This window comes from Lepisma saccharinum, chromosome 6 (genome assembly GCF_977018435.1).
Source record: "Lepisma saccharinum chromosome 6, izLepSacc3.1, whole genome shotgun sequence".
Classification (NCBI taxonomy): Eukaryota; Metazoa; Arthropoda; class Insecta; order Zygentoma; family Lepismatidae; genus Lepisma; species Lepisma saccharinum.
Genome location: NC_139234.1, coordinates 55,384,796 through 55,401,421, shown reverse-complemented (window position 1 = coordinate 55,401,421; position 16,626 = coordinate 55,384,796). Strand labels below are relative to the sequence as shown.

At 36.5% G+C, this 16,626-nt stretch overlaps 1 protein-coding gene across 1 annotated transcript in view; it reads right to left on the bottom strand.

The window, feature by feature from the left end:
• Window positions 1-264: 264 nt before the first annotated feature.
• Window positions 265-16,626, bottom strand: part of LOC145988778 (dnaJ homolog subfamily C member 8) — a 59,037-nt gene continuing 42,675 nt past the window's right edge. The window contains exons 3-6 of the mRNA XM_083123956.1: window positions 8,809-8,875; window positions 6,028-6,122; window positions 4,609-4,848; window positions 265-2,432 (exon numbers count right to left, since the gene is read on the bottom strand). Of these exons, the coding sequence (XP_082980082.1) occupies window positions 2,319-2,432; window positions 4,609-4,848; window positions 6,028-6,122; window positions 8,809-8,875 (516 nt within the window). The 3' untranslated portion in view covers window positions 265-2,318. The remainder of the gene's footprint in view (window positions 2,433-4,608; window positions 4,849-6,027; window positions 6,123-8,808; window positions 8,876-16,626) is intronic.

Below are 16,626 nucleotides of genomic sequence, written 5' to 3'. Positions count from 1 at the left end.
GGCTACCGGTTTTATACCAGATGTTTCCATTTTTTTGTCCATCCCCTGTATGTACTATTATTTTGTCCTGAAAATGCTAATTCCTCTTGCATTTGCCAAACGTGAGAAGTAGCATATTTTGTAAACCACACACTTAAAGGAGATTAACTTTAAATCTTGTGTTCTACATGTGTAACATTTTCACAATGTACGAAATTCATTATTTATGCTACATGTTGTTGAAAGTGACTCCAGTTGAACTACCATAGATCATAAATGCGACCATGGTGGAAGGTTGGATCACAAAGTCATAAATGATTTTGTTCAGTAGAAGCCAAGAATGTGTAAGTACAGTAAATTATGTCTAGAAACAACTTGAAGCAATATTTACAGGGAAAAATCCAAATACAAAAGACAACATTTCTCATAAAATATTTTGTACTTTTCTGTAAATTCATAACAAAAAGATCAAAACACATCCAGTTAAGCAGCAAGGTTTGTTATACATCTACAAATACTGCAGGTTTACTGCTCACAGAAAATGGAAATTATGGGGGTGGAGAAGAGTATTCATGCATCTGCAGCATAATCCTATCCTACAGTATCCATAGGCCGATCCACTTAAGTTAAGGCTTCTAACAGATCAGTCGTACATGACATGTCATTCAAAATACCTTTGAAGAAAGAGTTAATTTTTAATTACAAATACCTCACAACTTTACACTGCAGGTAATGTTTCCACAATCTATGGCAGTGAAGTGCTAAAAATTTTATCTTATTTTAGTTGATGAAACGTAACAGTAAAGTGATTCAATGAGGTATTTGGGAAAAATAAAAATATAAATACATTGCAGTATTAACATCATTAGACAGGGACACAGCCTATAAAAATCAGTGTTGCCAACCTGAACAAATTAACACATGCATTGCCTGAAACAGCATTAAAATCACTACATCATGTACACCTCTTTAACTGTTTCAGGAGCACTGTGGATGCAAACAGGTTTGGAAAAATCAGTTTCCAAGAATATGAACAGTTGATTTGGTATGCAAACATGTCGACTGACAACAGGCATTACTTTTGTACTTAATAGTAAAATTTAACAGCCTTCTTATAAGATATGATATCAGTGATGAGATACATATAGTGTCTTCCTAGATGATGTCTAACTGTTTATTCTGAAATCTTGAATGATCACAAGATATTACTCGGTGCAATCATAACAGTGACGCGCATAACTGGCAACAACATAATATAGAAGGAGGAAGACCCAGCATGATGTATACCCTCATAATACAACCCCTCCCCCTATATTTTTGGAAATAATACAATCACGGTTCATGTTTGACAAGAACAACTGATGGCAATCAAATATCCTTCTGATAGAAGTCACAATTATATAGTGTCACAAAGAAATAAATAAAATCCAACACCAATTTTAATTTTGACCCATTTTCATTGTAATGTCATGCCTATTCTTAGTGCAAAATTAGCAAAGATATACAAAATAAACTCACCTTATTATTTCTTAACAAGCACTGAATCTGAAGTCATAACTGCTTGAATTTCAATATTTTACAACTAAATATCGGTTTTCTGAAGCTATGACATGGGTTGTCAAAATTGGTTTTCAAATATCACGATGCATGGCACCCAACATACATTTGAAATTAACTCCTTGCCTTGCTCTTCAATAAATGCAGAGAAAATTGCACTAAAAAAATATACATATGCCTCTTGGATACAGATATACAGACAAAAATTTCCTCTTACGTTTCCAAATGCAGAAATGTACATATTTTACATGAGCTCTTGCACCTAGTATTGCTTACAACCAATTAAATAGCATTTAAATTAATGTACTTTTAAGGGCTTCAATTTTTATCAGGCTTTCGCCTTTTGTGTCAATCTTAGCATACACTATATTATTGCTTGTGTCCCTCTAATATAAGATTATTAAACCTTATACACTTTCCTGTTGTGCAAGCTTATTTTGATGACAGTACAAGGTGAATACTGTTTCTCTCAGCAGTTACCATCGCAAACTTTGCCAAACATTGTTACATTGAACAAGCTTCTCGTCACTTTCAATAACTATATTGTCTAGTATTGTGGGCATTCTAGGTCCAAACAAAAGAAAAACTGTTAGGAACACTCTATTCTAAATTTTTTTATGTCCCAATATGGGGCACACGGGAAAACTTAATTTCGTATCACAAACAGAAACACAGAAATGTCTTCCAATAGCACAGAACTCTTCTTGTATTTCTTTCCAACATATATCTCTACTAGAATATGCTTTTATTTTTCTTGACTTAAAGTTCACAGAAATATAAGTTTATCTTGATTCTGCCTTGTGTTTCGGGGGTTTAAAACCTTTGAACTTTTTATTTTTTCCTCCACCCGATGCCTGGAAAGCTTTCCAGCTGTTTACCCTGCTTTCCCTGGATTCCTGGAAGCAAATCGACACAATATAGTAATACAGACTTTTTCCTTTATTTATTTTATAAAAAACAAAAACAAAACAAGATTGCACTGATTAAAGTCGACACAACCAAAGAACCAACTTGAAATTCTATTTTTGGCTTTTGCGCTGGGAAGCAGGGAGTGTCACATGAACCATTGAACCAATAAGGTTGGTCAGGTTTCTGTGGTGACAGGAAATTCTTGTGGTATTCTGGATTGCCAACCACAATTCTGGTCCCATTCTATTTCTCTTTTTTGTTTTTGTATCACTTAACATTGAAAATATTCTTTACGTTTCCACGTTAGAATGTTGCAATGTTAGCACTATTTTCGCGAGAGTGGAAATGTTTTCAAAAAAGAACTTGCCTTGAAGATTTGATGAGATTTGTTAGTTAGTTCTTTTTTCTCCTCCTCGCAAAAGTATCCAGATAAACTAATCTATTCATTCCAAACCGAGAACGAAGAAAGTGCAACTGACTGGCGAGTAAGCTTTGCATCTTTGCAGATTGAAAAAAGTCCCTACGTTTTCCCTCATTTGTCAAATCTGTCCCTACGCGGGTAAATTATAGTGAAAAGTTCCTATGCATAGGGACATGTCCCTATGGTTGGCATCACTGTCGTCAGGTGTCGCGTTCGTTCAGTATGAAGCGCCCTCTTGCAGCTGACAACTCCCCCGACCCCCGATAAGCTAACGGCTCTCTCGCGACAACTGAGGATAAAGTAGCGATGTCTAATCTAAGGTTAGATGTCAGAAATAAGGTGCCCGAAATACTTGTATTTGGGAGGACACCTTTTGCAGCATCCTTGCGACAAGGTACGTGCTTATTTCAATTGTAATTGTAACTGTAATTGTGAAAAGTGGAAATTACAAAACAAGCTGTTTCTGTTACGGACTTCCTGTAACGCAATTTGCCGGGACCTGTTGCATGAAGAGGTCGCTAAGCGGCCGGCGCTGTCGCGGTAAACGACTGAAATAACCTCCCTGTATTTCTCACAGAGAGAAACAAGTTGGGAGAAAAAAAGTGAAATGTGTTTAAGTTTCTCATCTTGGCGTGAAAAAAAAGAAGAAAAGAAAACAATTATGAACATTTTCACTAAAATCTCTGGCTTTTGACTCCTAAGTTGATTTCCCTGCCTTTCCCAAGATTTCCAGGTCTATGGGTGTTTCATGAGTGGTGGCGCATGCACTGGTGAACTGATTATTTTGGACCCCAAACCTTTTCCCTCTTCTTGTCATTACATTTTCAATTCACTGACAGACTCTTGCCAAACAGAATAAAATTTAAATCATTCTTTTGACATTTGAAATGTGCAGAATTAAATTAAAAAGGAAGGCATTGAAAGATCATGATTTTTGATATGGCATGGGGATCAGAAGACACAGGAAACCTTCATGAAGAAAAATAACATATGATTATAAATTCTGCTAGTAATAAGCATATGTTTGATAACAAATATGGCACTACTACTATATTAATCCTACAGTCATGTGAAAACTCCTGAGATGGTTAGAATGAAAGCAAAATGACACATCAGTGCAGAATGTTGCGCACCATGGGTGAAAAGGGCCTGGCAAGGAAAAAGTGGCAGGAAATTCTTGTACCCATGGTTCCAGGAAGAGGACTGTTCATTGATTGACTGATTTGGTTCATATTACTTTCCTTTTCTGCCACTTGTGGCTAATCGTGAAGATGAGGATGAGTGATGACATAAAATTGATGAAGGGACACTCACAAAGAACATCCCAGGCTGGGATTCAAACATGGGAGCCCTGGCATTGTAGCACACTGTGCTAACCACTCTGTCACGAAGGTCGGCATGTGTTTGTTACAATGAGGTGATAGATGTGACACTGAGAAGATAGGGCTCTGGAATGGTGGCAAGATGATACATTTCATTTTGCTTTGGCATCAGTCCAATTCGCCCACACACCACTTCCCCGGGGTTAAGTGTAGAGTGCTGGAATGTACAAGTAATGATAAATGCATCAGTGCCAAACGAGTATCCTTATCAGTTAGTCAATACCTGCTTAGTCCTAGGTCGTTCAACTCAAAGTGTCCACTATTCCCGTTCCCAACTCTTCCAGATTAAAAAGAAAAAGTAATTATAATCCACCAATCTCTAAGGGGACAATACACAAATATTTTACTTCTAACACCTACCTCGAAGTTCTTCTGCCACTCTTTCTCCATCGTAGCTTTCTCCTCTGCTTCTATTTCTTCTTCTCTTTTCCTTTTCCGTTCTTCCATGTCCCTCTGTTCCAGGCTCCTCTTTTTCCTCTCCATGTCGGCAAACAGTTTCATTGTCATTACGTAAATCGCATGCTTATAGTTATTAGCATTATCTTCTTCTACAGCTGGGTCTTTACCTTCCTTTTTCAATTTCTTTTTTTTCTCCGTTATCTAAAAGAGAAGAAACTCACGGATTAAATTATTTGTACAAAATAATGACAATTCTATGTTATATTAAAAAAATATATAATCGTATCAATGCTTATGTTATGATTGTAGCTCTAGCCTGAGCATGGGTGTACCTTTTCTAATGTCCCTTCATCAGGAGTGGCCTAAGGGTTGGACGTCCTAGGGAGGACCAAACTGGGGCATCTCCCTTGATTAGCACCAAATTATTTCTGATTACATAAGCATGCTATTTGTTTGAGTTTATTGTAAGTCCACTTTATGCTCAGAAAGGCTAATCAGGGCTTGACATACATCTTGACGTACTTCTATGTGCCACCACCAGGTACATGACTATTTGTTTTAGAAAGAGTTGGATTTATTGTTGCCAAGAATTGGAAGTGACTGCTGCATAACATACTTAGTATACTGCAAAATCATGTAGCAATTTAAGCTGAGATATTACTGTTATTTTGATGTCATTATGTATTAAATAAACAAATACCTACAATCAGAGGCTTGCACAAGACCCGGGGAAACCCCATCTACAAGGAGTAGCACCTAAAATAATATGCAACATGCACGTCAAGCCATGTGTTGACATTGTGTAAGCGAGCTTTCCTGATCAAGAATCCACAGGCCTCGATGCCTGCCAGGTTTTTCTCTTTACCCAGGACCTAGAAGTCATGTGAAGTCATGTGAAGTCATTTCTCACCGCAAGCCATTGAGGTGAAGGTGCAATAGAATTTTGGTCACATTTTCTGGGTGTTAATAGTTTGATCTATTTTTGTTTGTGGGGATGTATAAAAATGTAACTTCAGACACGAAGTAGGATGCAATTGTTTTAAAGGTTAATCTGTTTTCCCGAATTATTTATAGTAGTGTTTGTTCGATAGTTAAGAAATGGTCTATTATATGCTTTCAGTTCCATTTTCTTTGGCGGGGATAAAAACAGAACTGAACAACAAAGATAGCTGGAACATTTACTACATAGTAATTTAAATTGATTGATGATTTGGATTGTTTTACTTTGCTTTCCTGAAACCTATGGCTTATCACGAAGATGGGGATGAGTGATGATGTGATGAATGGACACTCACAAACACCCACGCCGAACCTGGGATTCGAACCAGGGACCCCAGGCATCATAGCGTAATATAAACATTTAAAATGTTTAATACTTACCATGTGATCTGTTCGAGCCTTGGCCTCTTCAATAACATCCATACACTTGGTCCGTGTCTCTTCATTCTCAAGAGTTTTCCAAGCTTTGTTGATGACTGAGAAAATAAAACAAATGTATAGTAGTTTCTAGAAGAAACCTAGAACATAGATATGATCTAAATTTTAGAAAATTAAATAGAAAAAACACAATATAATGGAGAAAACAACCATAAATTAGATTTAGATACAACTATATTTATACACAGTGGAACCTCGATTTTTTGTTTTGTATGGGACCAAGCTGAAAATACTTAAAATACAGGAAAATGTAAAATGGAGGGAAATTTTGTAACATTTTGCTAAGGTGGAACCATCAAGATTGAATGTATAATGTGGGAAAATGTAAAATCTGGGAATGTAAAATCGGGGTTCCACTGTATATAAAATTAAATGTAAATGAACGCTTCAGTTCTAATTAAAAACAACAAAAAATAAAGAATAATATTAATTTACATGCAGGTACTGTAGAAAGAAATGCCACACTACACCTAAGTATTGACATATTTAGTGCTTATGAAATATATACATTATGTGGGTTGGAGATTTAAGTGGCAACACTGCTGTATATACACCATGAAACGTAACCAGTGCTCATCACTTATATAGTGGAACCACAAGCAAAAAAGCCTGCAAGGACCCGTGACTTCTGTGCACCGTATTCACACGTGGAGGTGAGGGACAGAGTCGAGCATGCTTCCTTATGGCCAGAGTTGAATGGAAGAAGGGGAAGGTGCACGGAGACTTTTCGCCGAAGGTTCTTTTGTTGTGGTCGCTCTATACCACATGTTAGTTTGATATCTAACCTATCTGCCAGTAAATTGACTCTTCCTTCCAACACTACGCTCATGCGCAGTGATGAGAGGAATAGAGTATCATTGGAGTTGGCGGTCTAAAGTTGTGTAGTCACAACAATGTTTTCGAAGCAGGAACAGCAGAGTTGGATAAAGATTGAATGTGCCCAAACCCGTACAGCACGACAGTGTCATTAATGTCTTCATGAGGCATGCGGGGAATCTGCGTTGCCTGAGACCTGCATTTTGAAAGAAAGAAAGAAAAACTTTTTGCAAAATCCTCCCATCATTTTGCAGGACAATGCTCGGGTGCCTGTAGCGCAACCTGTGGTTGATTTGTTAGCTCGATGGGGCTGGCAAGTGGTCTACCATCCCCCATACTCCCTGGACTCAAGCCCCTGTGACTTTGATTAGATCTCTAAGATGAAGGGCATTTGCTTCCAAACTGAGATTCTTCAGGCAATATACTGCTCCAATTGAACCATCAACAGAACAGGTGCTGCTACAGGTATAGTACGAGCCCGACCCTGTGGCCGAGTGGTTAGCACATCGCGCTGCGACGCCAAGGGTCCCGGGTTCGAATCCCGGTCGGGCTTGGTTGTTTGTGAATGTCCATTCATCAATTTCATCATTTCATCACTCATCCCCATCTTCGCAAATTAGCCAAGAGGCACAAAACGCGAAGTAAAATAAACTAAATCAAATCAAAATCAAATCAAAGGTATAGTACGACTTCCACATCACTGGCAATGGGTATCTCTTTTGTAAATAAATATTTGCCACTATTAATCTCCAACCCACAATTATTAAAGATTATGTAAATACAATTGAATTTACTTTTCAAATTCTGGAAGAGTAACATATTATTTTTAAAAATCAAGAATACTAATAAATACGAAGATTATTCTTGTAAAGATGTGAATATACAAGGGATGTAGAGAAAGAAATGCAAGAGTGGGTATAATTTTTACATTAACTGGTATACATTGTCCAAATTGTACACACTGGTAGAGTAACTCTTCCTCTATACTAAGATATTACTTAGCCTCCCTCACAAATGATGCATTTGCTCCATTGTTAAACCAAACTCTTGATGTGCAGCCACTTCTTCAGAGGTTTCTTAGGCCTTGGGTTTGATGGGATTTCAAGTGATTGATTTTTAGTTTCCGTATCATAATGAAACATGTTTCATTCCACATCAGAAGGAAGAAAATATAGGGGGAAATGTATTTGTATTGGCTTCAAATGCTTCCAGCAGATCAGAGCAGAGACTTTCACCCTTCTCTCCTCCATATCAGGTGTCAACTGCCAAGACCCACATTGCACACAGTTTTCCACCACCTTCTGCATGGCATTGCAACCACATTTGTGCAGCAAGTTCACAGCTTGTGACTGGTCTGTCTTTCAACTTCTACATTGCATTTTTCACATTGCTCTTGTTAGATGTGTCATCTCTGCAAACATTCTACAGTTCTTTTGTGTATGTCAAGAAAGCCTACACCGTTCCTTCGTCAAGAACTCAATCACGTCATGTTGCTTCTGCTAGGAATCCATTATTTACCAGCAATGGAGAAGAGTTAGAATGTGTACAATTTGAACAATCAGTGCGATGATAAAAAAAATGTGTGCATTTTTTTTATTACTTTTGATAACAGTCATGCCATACACTAAACATTCATCATTTGTGTTAGGCACACCATTAGCTAATGTTACTGATACACTGTAATCAGTATTTTATTGGTGTGACTAAAATTTTAATTCTGTGAAATTGCCTTCCTTTACAATACTTTTCTATTTTGTGAACAGTAAATTTAGATATCAAATAATTTTCTTTCTGAAGAAACATTGTTCTCTGTGTAAATTCACTGTTCACAAAACTACTACTGCCATACGACAAAACAAGTGCAAAGAATTTTTATTCTACTTCTAATAATAAATAAGAATTACATACTTTCGAAAGCTTGTTGCGCTCTATCTGGGTCATCTTGGTTCTTATCAGGATGTACTAAAATTGATAACTGGAAATGAAAAATAAATGTAGCTCAGACATAACTTTTTAATGTAACAAATAAAGAGTGATACTCATCAAACTGCAGTATATCTATTAATACAAAGCGATAATTTTCATTATTTCAAAAAGAACTAGATACGAAAAACCTGAATTAGATTCTTACATGCACAGGAGAGGGGAAGTTCGTGTGGCCGTGACCAAGTGGGTAAGTTTATAACAATTTTGAATAATTTTTGGTACTTTAGTATTATACGGACTACATCATTTGTGTACGTGACGAGGAATGCTTACGAGGTTAGGTTAGATTCAATTAGTATAAATACAATGAAAAATTATTATTTAGGCTGTATTTATGCTAATGGAACCTAAGCTTGTAAGCATTCCTCGTCACGTAGACAAATGAGGTAGTCCGTATAATACTAAAGTACCTAATTTTTCAACATCATCTTCAGCTTAATCAAGATATGAATGACACTGGCAAACTTGCAAACTAAAGTGCACATTATATCGTCTCATTTCCTCTTCTCTTGTGCTTCTTGACAGTGCTACACAATCTGTCAATGCAGGAATACGACAGCAATGCAAGCAGCTGATTGCATCGTCCATACTCCTTTACAGCTGAAAATTTGACTACAGAACCACAGGGACGTTGTTATCTGGGCCAAGCTACATGTGCCACAAGCTGTTTCATGTAGCTCGATGTTTGTATTCATCCATGAAATACAGAACATGGAATGGACATGCATTTGCACGGAAATATTACTTGTGGAAATTGAAACCAGAGGAAGGGCAGAACTTATTCTGAAGTTTCATCCCTGGTTGAGTAACAATTTTCACATTACTATTCAATAAATTCTAGTGTAGCTTGCAGTAAGTTTGATTTAGAAACAATGAAGTCTCTGGTAACCATAAACATGGGCATTTTCAGCACGTGTACAGCCATATTATACTGAGCAAAAGAGCCCCAGTGGTCTAGTCGGAAGGGCGTCTGATCACAAAATGGGAGACCCAGGTTCAATTCCTGGGGTGGGTGAGGTAAGGTTGGAATTTTTCCAGGCTCGTGTCTGCATATTGTGGCTCTGGGAATTCACAAAGCCTCAGAAAAAATGCTGTGCATGCCACCTGAAAAATCATGCAAACACTCCTGTCTGTGATCCCTTCATTGGATTCCAAGTCTGCTAGACTTGTACTCTAAAACATTGATGTACGCAAGGGGGGAGCTGATGGGGCTACAGCTCCACCCGAAATTTTGAGAAAACTGAATTTTTTAAATGAAAGCAGTAAATAACTCAAAAAAATAAAATGATAATTGATAGCCCCCTTAAAATGACCCATGACTACAATTTTCTAAACGAAGGTTAAAACTGTAATTATGAAATATTGTGTATACTGCCACCCCCAAGAACTTGGCTATGTAATTTCAATCTTTACAATTTCAGCCCAGTCTGAAATAAAATTCTGCGTATACCAATGCTCTAAAAGACCATGCAACTTGAAGTTTTCATATTTTCACTTGAACTATATTTCCAGCAGAAAACATCCATACACATACCCTTATCCATACCTCTTATTTATCTATTTTATGGGGGAAAAAGATGTACGTCTTATTCAAGTTAAGAACATTTTACTTTTGAAAGAAAATATCAATATTCAGATGAAATCTCTTCTTATGGTTAATAACAGAATAAAATTTAATTATTCATGGATTGGGCAAATGAAAGATGTGGTAAAGAGTAGGATTCATTCCATGTCAAATAAACCAATTTTAAAATTATTGCTAAAAAAAAAATTATACGAAGAATAATACTTCTGAAACAATTAATAGAATTATACCTCATCGTAGGCCATGACCATTTTAGAAAAATTTCAATTTAGTACATATATTCGTACATGTTTTATATCAAAAACAACCATTTTAGAAAAAAATCATTTCAGTACATATGTTCGTACATGTTTCTTGATATCAAAAACAATGTTCCAAAAAAAATTCCTGTCCTTAGTTCTCCTGGGGCGTCCATTTTTCCAACATGGTGAATGGCTTTTTTTGCTCATGTAGGAGTTTACAGAAACCTTAATATCTCAAAAACCATTAGAGCTAGAGACCTGGAACAAAATTCACTTTGTAGCTAATGAAGTATACTTTCTATGATATTTGAATTTGTTTTGCTCAAAATTGCATCATAAGTACGAAAATTATGGTAGAAATTTGGGTAACAATAGTTACAAAATTGGATTTTCAAGCCCAATTTTTTTAATGATGGGGTTTAGTCTGTCTTGTATTTTTTTGTGTGCGCGTAGACTTACCTGCAGGGTGTCTGCAAATAAAATATCAGCGCTGAGAAATGCAACCCTTTTTTTATAGCATGGGCTCAAACATGGCCGTTTATGGAAATTTTAACAGTTTTTCAGATTAGATACCTCAGATGGGTCCTCTTGAAAAATTCTGAAATTTGGCACAAAGGAAGCCCTGCATGAACCTAACTCACAGTAAAAATCTCAACTTTTAGACTCAACTCGTTACATTGTGAACTAAGGTTAGGCTACATGTATACCTAGAATAATAAAGCCTTATCTTCTTCTTTTTCATGAGGACCCATCTGCGATATTTAACCCGAAAAACTGTCAAAATTCCATTAACGGCCATGCTGTAAAGAAAGGGTTGCATTTCTAAGTGCTGATATTTTATTTGCAGAAACCTTGGAGGTAGGTTTACACACACACACACACACAAATTCAAGCCTTCGACTAAAACCCTTCATTAAAAAAATTGGGATTGAAAATCCAATTTTTTAACTATTGTTACCCAAATTTCTACCATAATTTTCATACTTACGATGCAATTTTGAGCAAAACATATTCAAATATCATAGAAAGTATACCTCATTAGCTACAAAATGAATTTTGTTTCAGGTCTCTAGCTCTATTGGTTTTTGAGACAAAGGTTTCTGTAAACTCCTACATGAGCAAAAAAAGCCACTCACCATGTAGGTGAAAATGGCCATCCCAGGAGAACTAAGGACAGGGAATTTTTTTAACATTGGTTTTGATATCTAGAAACATGTGCAAACATATGAAGTGATCATAACGCTACAATTTAAAAGTAGCTATGCTACAGCTACTCTTCCAAAATGTAGCTTCGCTACAGCTACAACTACATTTACCAAAAAGTAGCTTGCTACGCTACTACCAAACAAACACAACTTGAACAACCATATGGATATTCATAAAAGCCCCTAGTAAGATAGTTGTACTTACTGAAAAATAGATTGTTATTCATTATCATGATTTCCGCCATTTGATAATTTTCATGGTAGTGTTACTTCAGTTACTTATTCTTACTATAGGATTTGAGAATACTACTACGTACAAAAAGTACCCAGAATTTGTGAATAAGAGACAAAATAAGTGGTTAATCATCAACATTTATTTTGTCACCTTCAAAATAGGCCCCATCAGATGCAACACACATACGCCAATGCTTAACACACTCTCCAAAGCACTTCTCAAACGCAGAAGACGGTATCGCCCTGAGTTCCTTCTGCGAATTTCTTTTAATGGATTCAATTGATTCAAAATGCCTTCCCCGAAGTGGTAACTTGAGTCGCGGAAAGAGAAAAAATCACACGGAACCATATCAGGAGAATATGGGGCTTAGGTGAGGACATGTGTTGAGTGTTTGGCCAAGAACTCGCGAACAAGAGTGAGTGCACAACACCACGATAAAAAAAGAAAACAATAAGCATGACCTTAATTTTTGAGCAACTTTTGCGTGGTTTTTTGGGTTTTGGTTCATTTTTGAAGTGCCATTCCAAAGATTGTTGACCTATTTGCATGTCATACTCATACACCCATGTCTCATCACCAATTATGATGCGTTTCATGAAGGTTGAGTCACTAGAGGCTCGCGAAATCATGTCTTCAGCAACATCCCTGCGATGTGCTTTTTGCAGGAAATTCAGCTCCTTCGGAACAAGTCTTGCTGCTATATGTTTCATGCCTAACACATCAGTTAAAATGTTGTGAACGGACATGTAGATATGTCAAGCTCACGAGCCACCTCTCTCACACTCACACGCCAGTTTTCAAGCATCATTGTCTTGATTTTTCCGACGTTTTCGTCAGTCGTTGGCATGGAAGGTCGACCAGAACGGGGCAAATCAGCAACACCTTCTCTGCCTTCTTTGAAAGCCTTGTACCATGCATACGCTTGTGTTTTCGACAGACACGAATCACCAGAGGCCTCTTGTAGCATTTTCAATGATTCAGCACATGACAGTCCATTGGCAACACAAAATTTCAAACAAATTCTTTGCTCGATATTTGTCTCCATTCTGCAAATCGCAGGGCACTTGTCAACATAACTAACGTAAACAGATGCTGTGCACAAACTGATAGATTACTCTACCCCTCTGCGTGGTCATTCAGTACAGTGCCGCCATCCAACGGACAAAATGAATTCTCGATACCTCCAATGGTGGACTTTTACCAGCCAAATTCCTGGTACTTTTTCTACTGCAGGTATCTAAGTGGCGTATCAATTCAAATTTGATATATGAGTATTTCAATTAGGTTGTTACCCAAATTGATGATTACAACTATACACAAATAAATTTAGTAGGATTTATTTATTTTTCTTGACAATAAATATTTCATTTTTTAATAGACTGATATGAAGGTAGTATTTTGAACAAAAAATATATCTCACTGACTCCTTCAAGGATGATAATTACCGTGAACATGATGGATAACCAGATTTTTTGAATATTCAGATAATTATGAAATATACATCATTAATATAAAATAATCCTTCTGCAACTGACATTTCCACTAAAAGTTCATGTACAACAATTTTAAAAACTGCACCATAGAAACATGACTCCTGCACATTCTCACGTTTCTGTCCATTCAATTTAAGGTAAAAAAAAGGGACACAAAAGTTGCAAGGCCAGCGGGGTACTCAAAAATTCAAAACACGATCCACCATGTTGATACATCACTGGTCCCTGGCTGTTTGTCTGCTCTTCGAGAGTACATTTTACTATGCCTAAGGGGAGACATGTGGGGCAGTTTTACCCTCCGTGCAGATTTAAATAATGAAATACTGGAAGAAAGAGCAATAATTGGAGGGTACACTATGCTTTGTAATGATCATTTTTCTTATTTAATATTCTTGCTGCCCACGTGGAAAATTAATGAAATGAGGTCTTACACATGGGCATGTCCTCATCAAGTCATCAAAAATATTTCTGTCACAGACTTCTTTTTTAAAAAAAGTAATTGGAACTTATCATATTTATCATACGTATCGAAATTAACTACAACATGTTGCACATACTGGTTTGGATCCAGTCTCGATTAGCTTATCTGTGCATCAAGTGGAATTCAAAACAAAAACTAGGAAAGATGCCTTGTTGGGAGGATGGGCTGGATCCTCCTGCTCATCATCATTCTTCCTCCTTCTCACAATTAGCCAAAATTGACAGAAAACTACTCTAGGTAAGAGAATTACTAAGTAAACCATTCATCCTCATTGTCATGATTAGAGCTCGGATCTGTATGTAATTACATATTCTATTCGTTTTTAGATACATACCTTGAACAGAAAAATATTAACGAATTATACAGCATGTTCCATTCAAACCTATCACATTTCAACTGATTATTGTTAAAAGGTTAGGAAGCATAATGGAATGTGAGTGGCACGAGACGAAAGAGAAAACTCGAAGAATTTTATTGCATGACCTCGAAGTTCACCACTCTCTCACTATACTATGCAGCACCACAATCGCATGCATGTAGATCAGGGTTGGCATTTTGCCCGAAACCCAGGTGTTTTTTTTAGTTTTTTTTAGATAAAACCCCAAAAAAACCTGGGCAAAACGTTTTTTTTTTTTTTTTTTTTCAGGTTATGTTTAAAAACGAAATACATTTTCCCCCTGGTAGTAATGTGCTGTAACATTCAATTTGTATTACTTTATACCCTGTCCCAGTTATCTCTGGAGCAGGTAAACTAAAACAAGTCTCTGCACAAGTAGCTATGCAAGACCGCTCCCCCAATGAACATGTGAAAAGGACCTGGATTGTGTGGATGGTGGGGGGCAACTACAGATACCAGCCTTCGCAGCAACGTCAAAACATTTGTCCAACAGTTTGATTCTACTCTTCCTGGAGGGTGTAATAGGTAATGCTGTTATCAGTTTTCAGGGTGGCATTCCCTGAGGAGGTACATATACTTTGGTATATCCAACAATCACACTACCGGGGGGGAGGGAGTACAGAATATGTTATAACTAGTGCTTTTTTTTATAGCAGTACACAATGTTACTACATACTGGTACCTTACTATAGGTGAGGACTAATAACATTTTATTTTAACAAGAGAAATGTGTACAATGTCAGAGGTCCTGGATTCGAATCCCGGCGTGGGCATGAGTATTCTTTGCAAGTCTCTTCATCAATTTCATCATATCATCACTCATTCTCATCTTTGCGATTAGCCAAATGTGGTAGAAAAAAGGAGTAAATTAAAACAAATCAGTCAATCAAACGAGAGAAATGCATATATATATATATATATGTGTGTGTGTGTGTGTGTGTGTGTGTACTTGGATGCATCATCGTTAGAGTCATGCATATTTCGTTTTTGACGAAATCACGGAAATAACACATTGTAATGTTAATTTTTCATGTTTCTGAAAAGTGCGAGGTGCATTTTCCTACCCTGTCTTGCCATGAAATAATGTGAAATGAACTGCAAAATGTGAAATATACTCTTACACATGAAATTTAACGTTTATATACAGACGCGTCACTTTCAGAAATCAGTTATGTAAGTGTGAATTATGCAATTCACGGAAAATTGATTAATTCTGCTGTAAATATTTGAGAAGCAAAAATGGACCCCTTTATACAGGAATAAACTTAATATTCTGGTAATTTAATGTGCTGTTAGGAGGGATATGTATATTTTGTGTAGTAAGTGCAGCTTTTAAATCAAATTTGGGATTGTATTTACATTTTTAAAACCAAAATGTCATTTTATATGCTGCTTTTTCACCACTATAACAGCGAAATTTCATTTTATTTACCACATTTGAACCCGAAATTGACTGTTTTTGTACCAAAATTTTGCTTTTTAATTTAGCAAAAAAATGTGCCTCTAATCATTGTTTATGAGCATAACACAATTTTGAGTAGTTGTTATGATGCACATATTAATAAGCAACACAGTAACATAAGAAATCAACTTGAATAGTGCAGGAACCATTCTTCCCAGAAAAAAAGAAGCAATAACAAACTTCTTTACAGTGAAACTTTAAATTTTATCATTCAAGTTTGTTACTATCTTCCTCCTGCAACGACACTCAAATTTAACCCTTAGTGCGAACCATGTTTTTGTTTGTGCGTAATCCAAACCACCCGGTCTCTCAGACCGACATGCATATTGTCTTTTTTTGCATCAAATTTATTTATTTTTTGTTAATGATGATAAAAAATATTTGTTCTGTGAGCCTTAATTATCAACTTCCAATTATTTTATCAATGTAAGGTTCAATAAATAAGAAGGAATATTAATTGTTTATTTAGAACAAAGTAAAAATTTGGCTGCTTGCAGCCTTCTTTGAGAACACTGAAGGCATATTTTCATGAGCGGATTTAAAAATTGAGGAGTACAAGAAAATTATAAGAAGAGCCCTTCGCTCAGTAAGATCAGGTGTTATTTTGAGGAGTGCGACGATGTTTTGGCAGTTCAACACT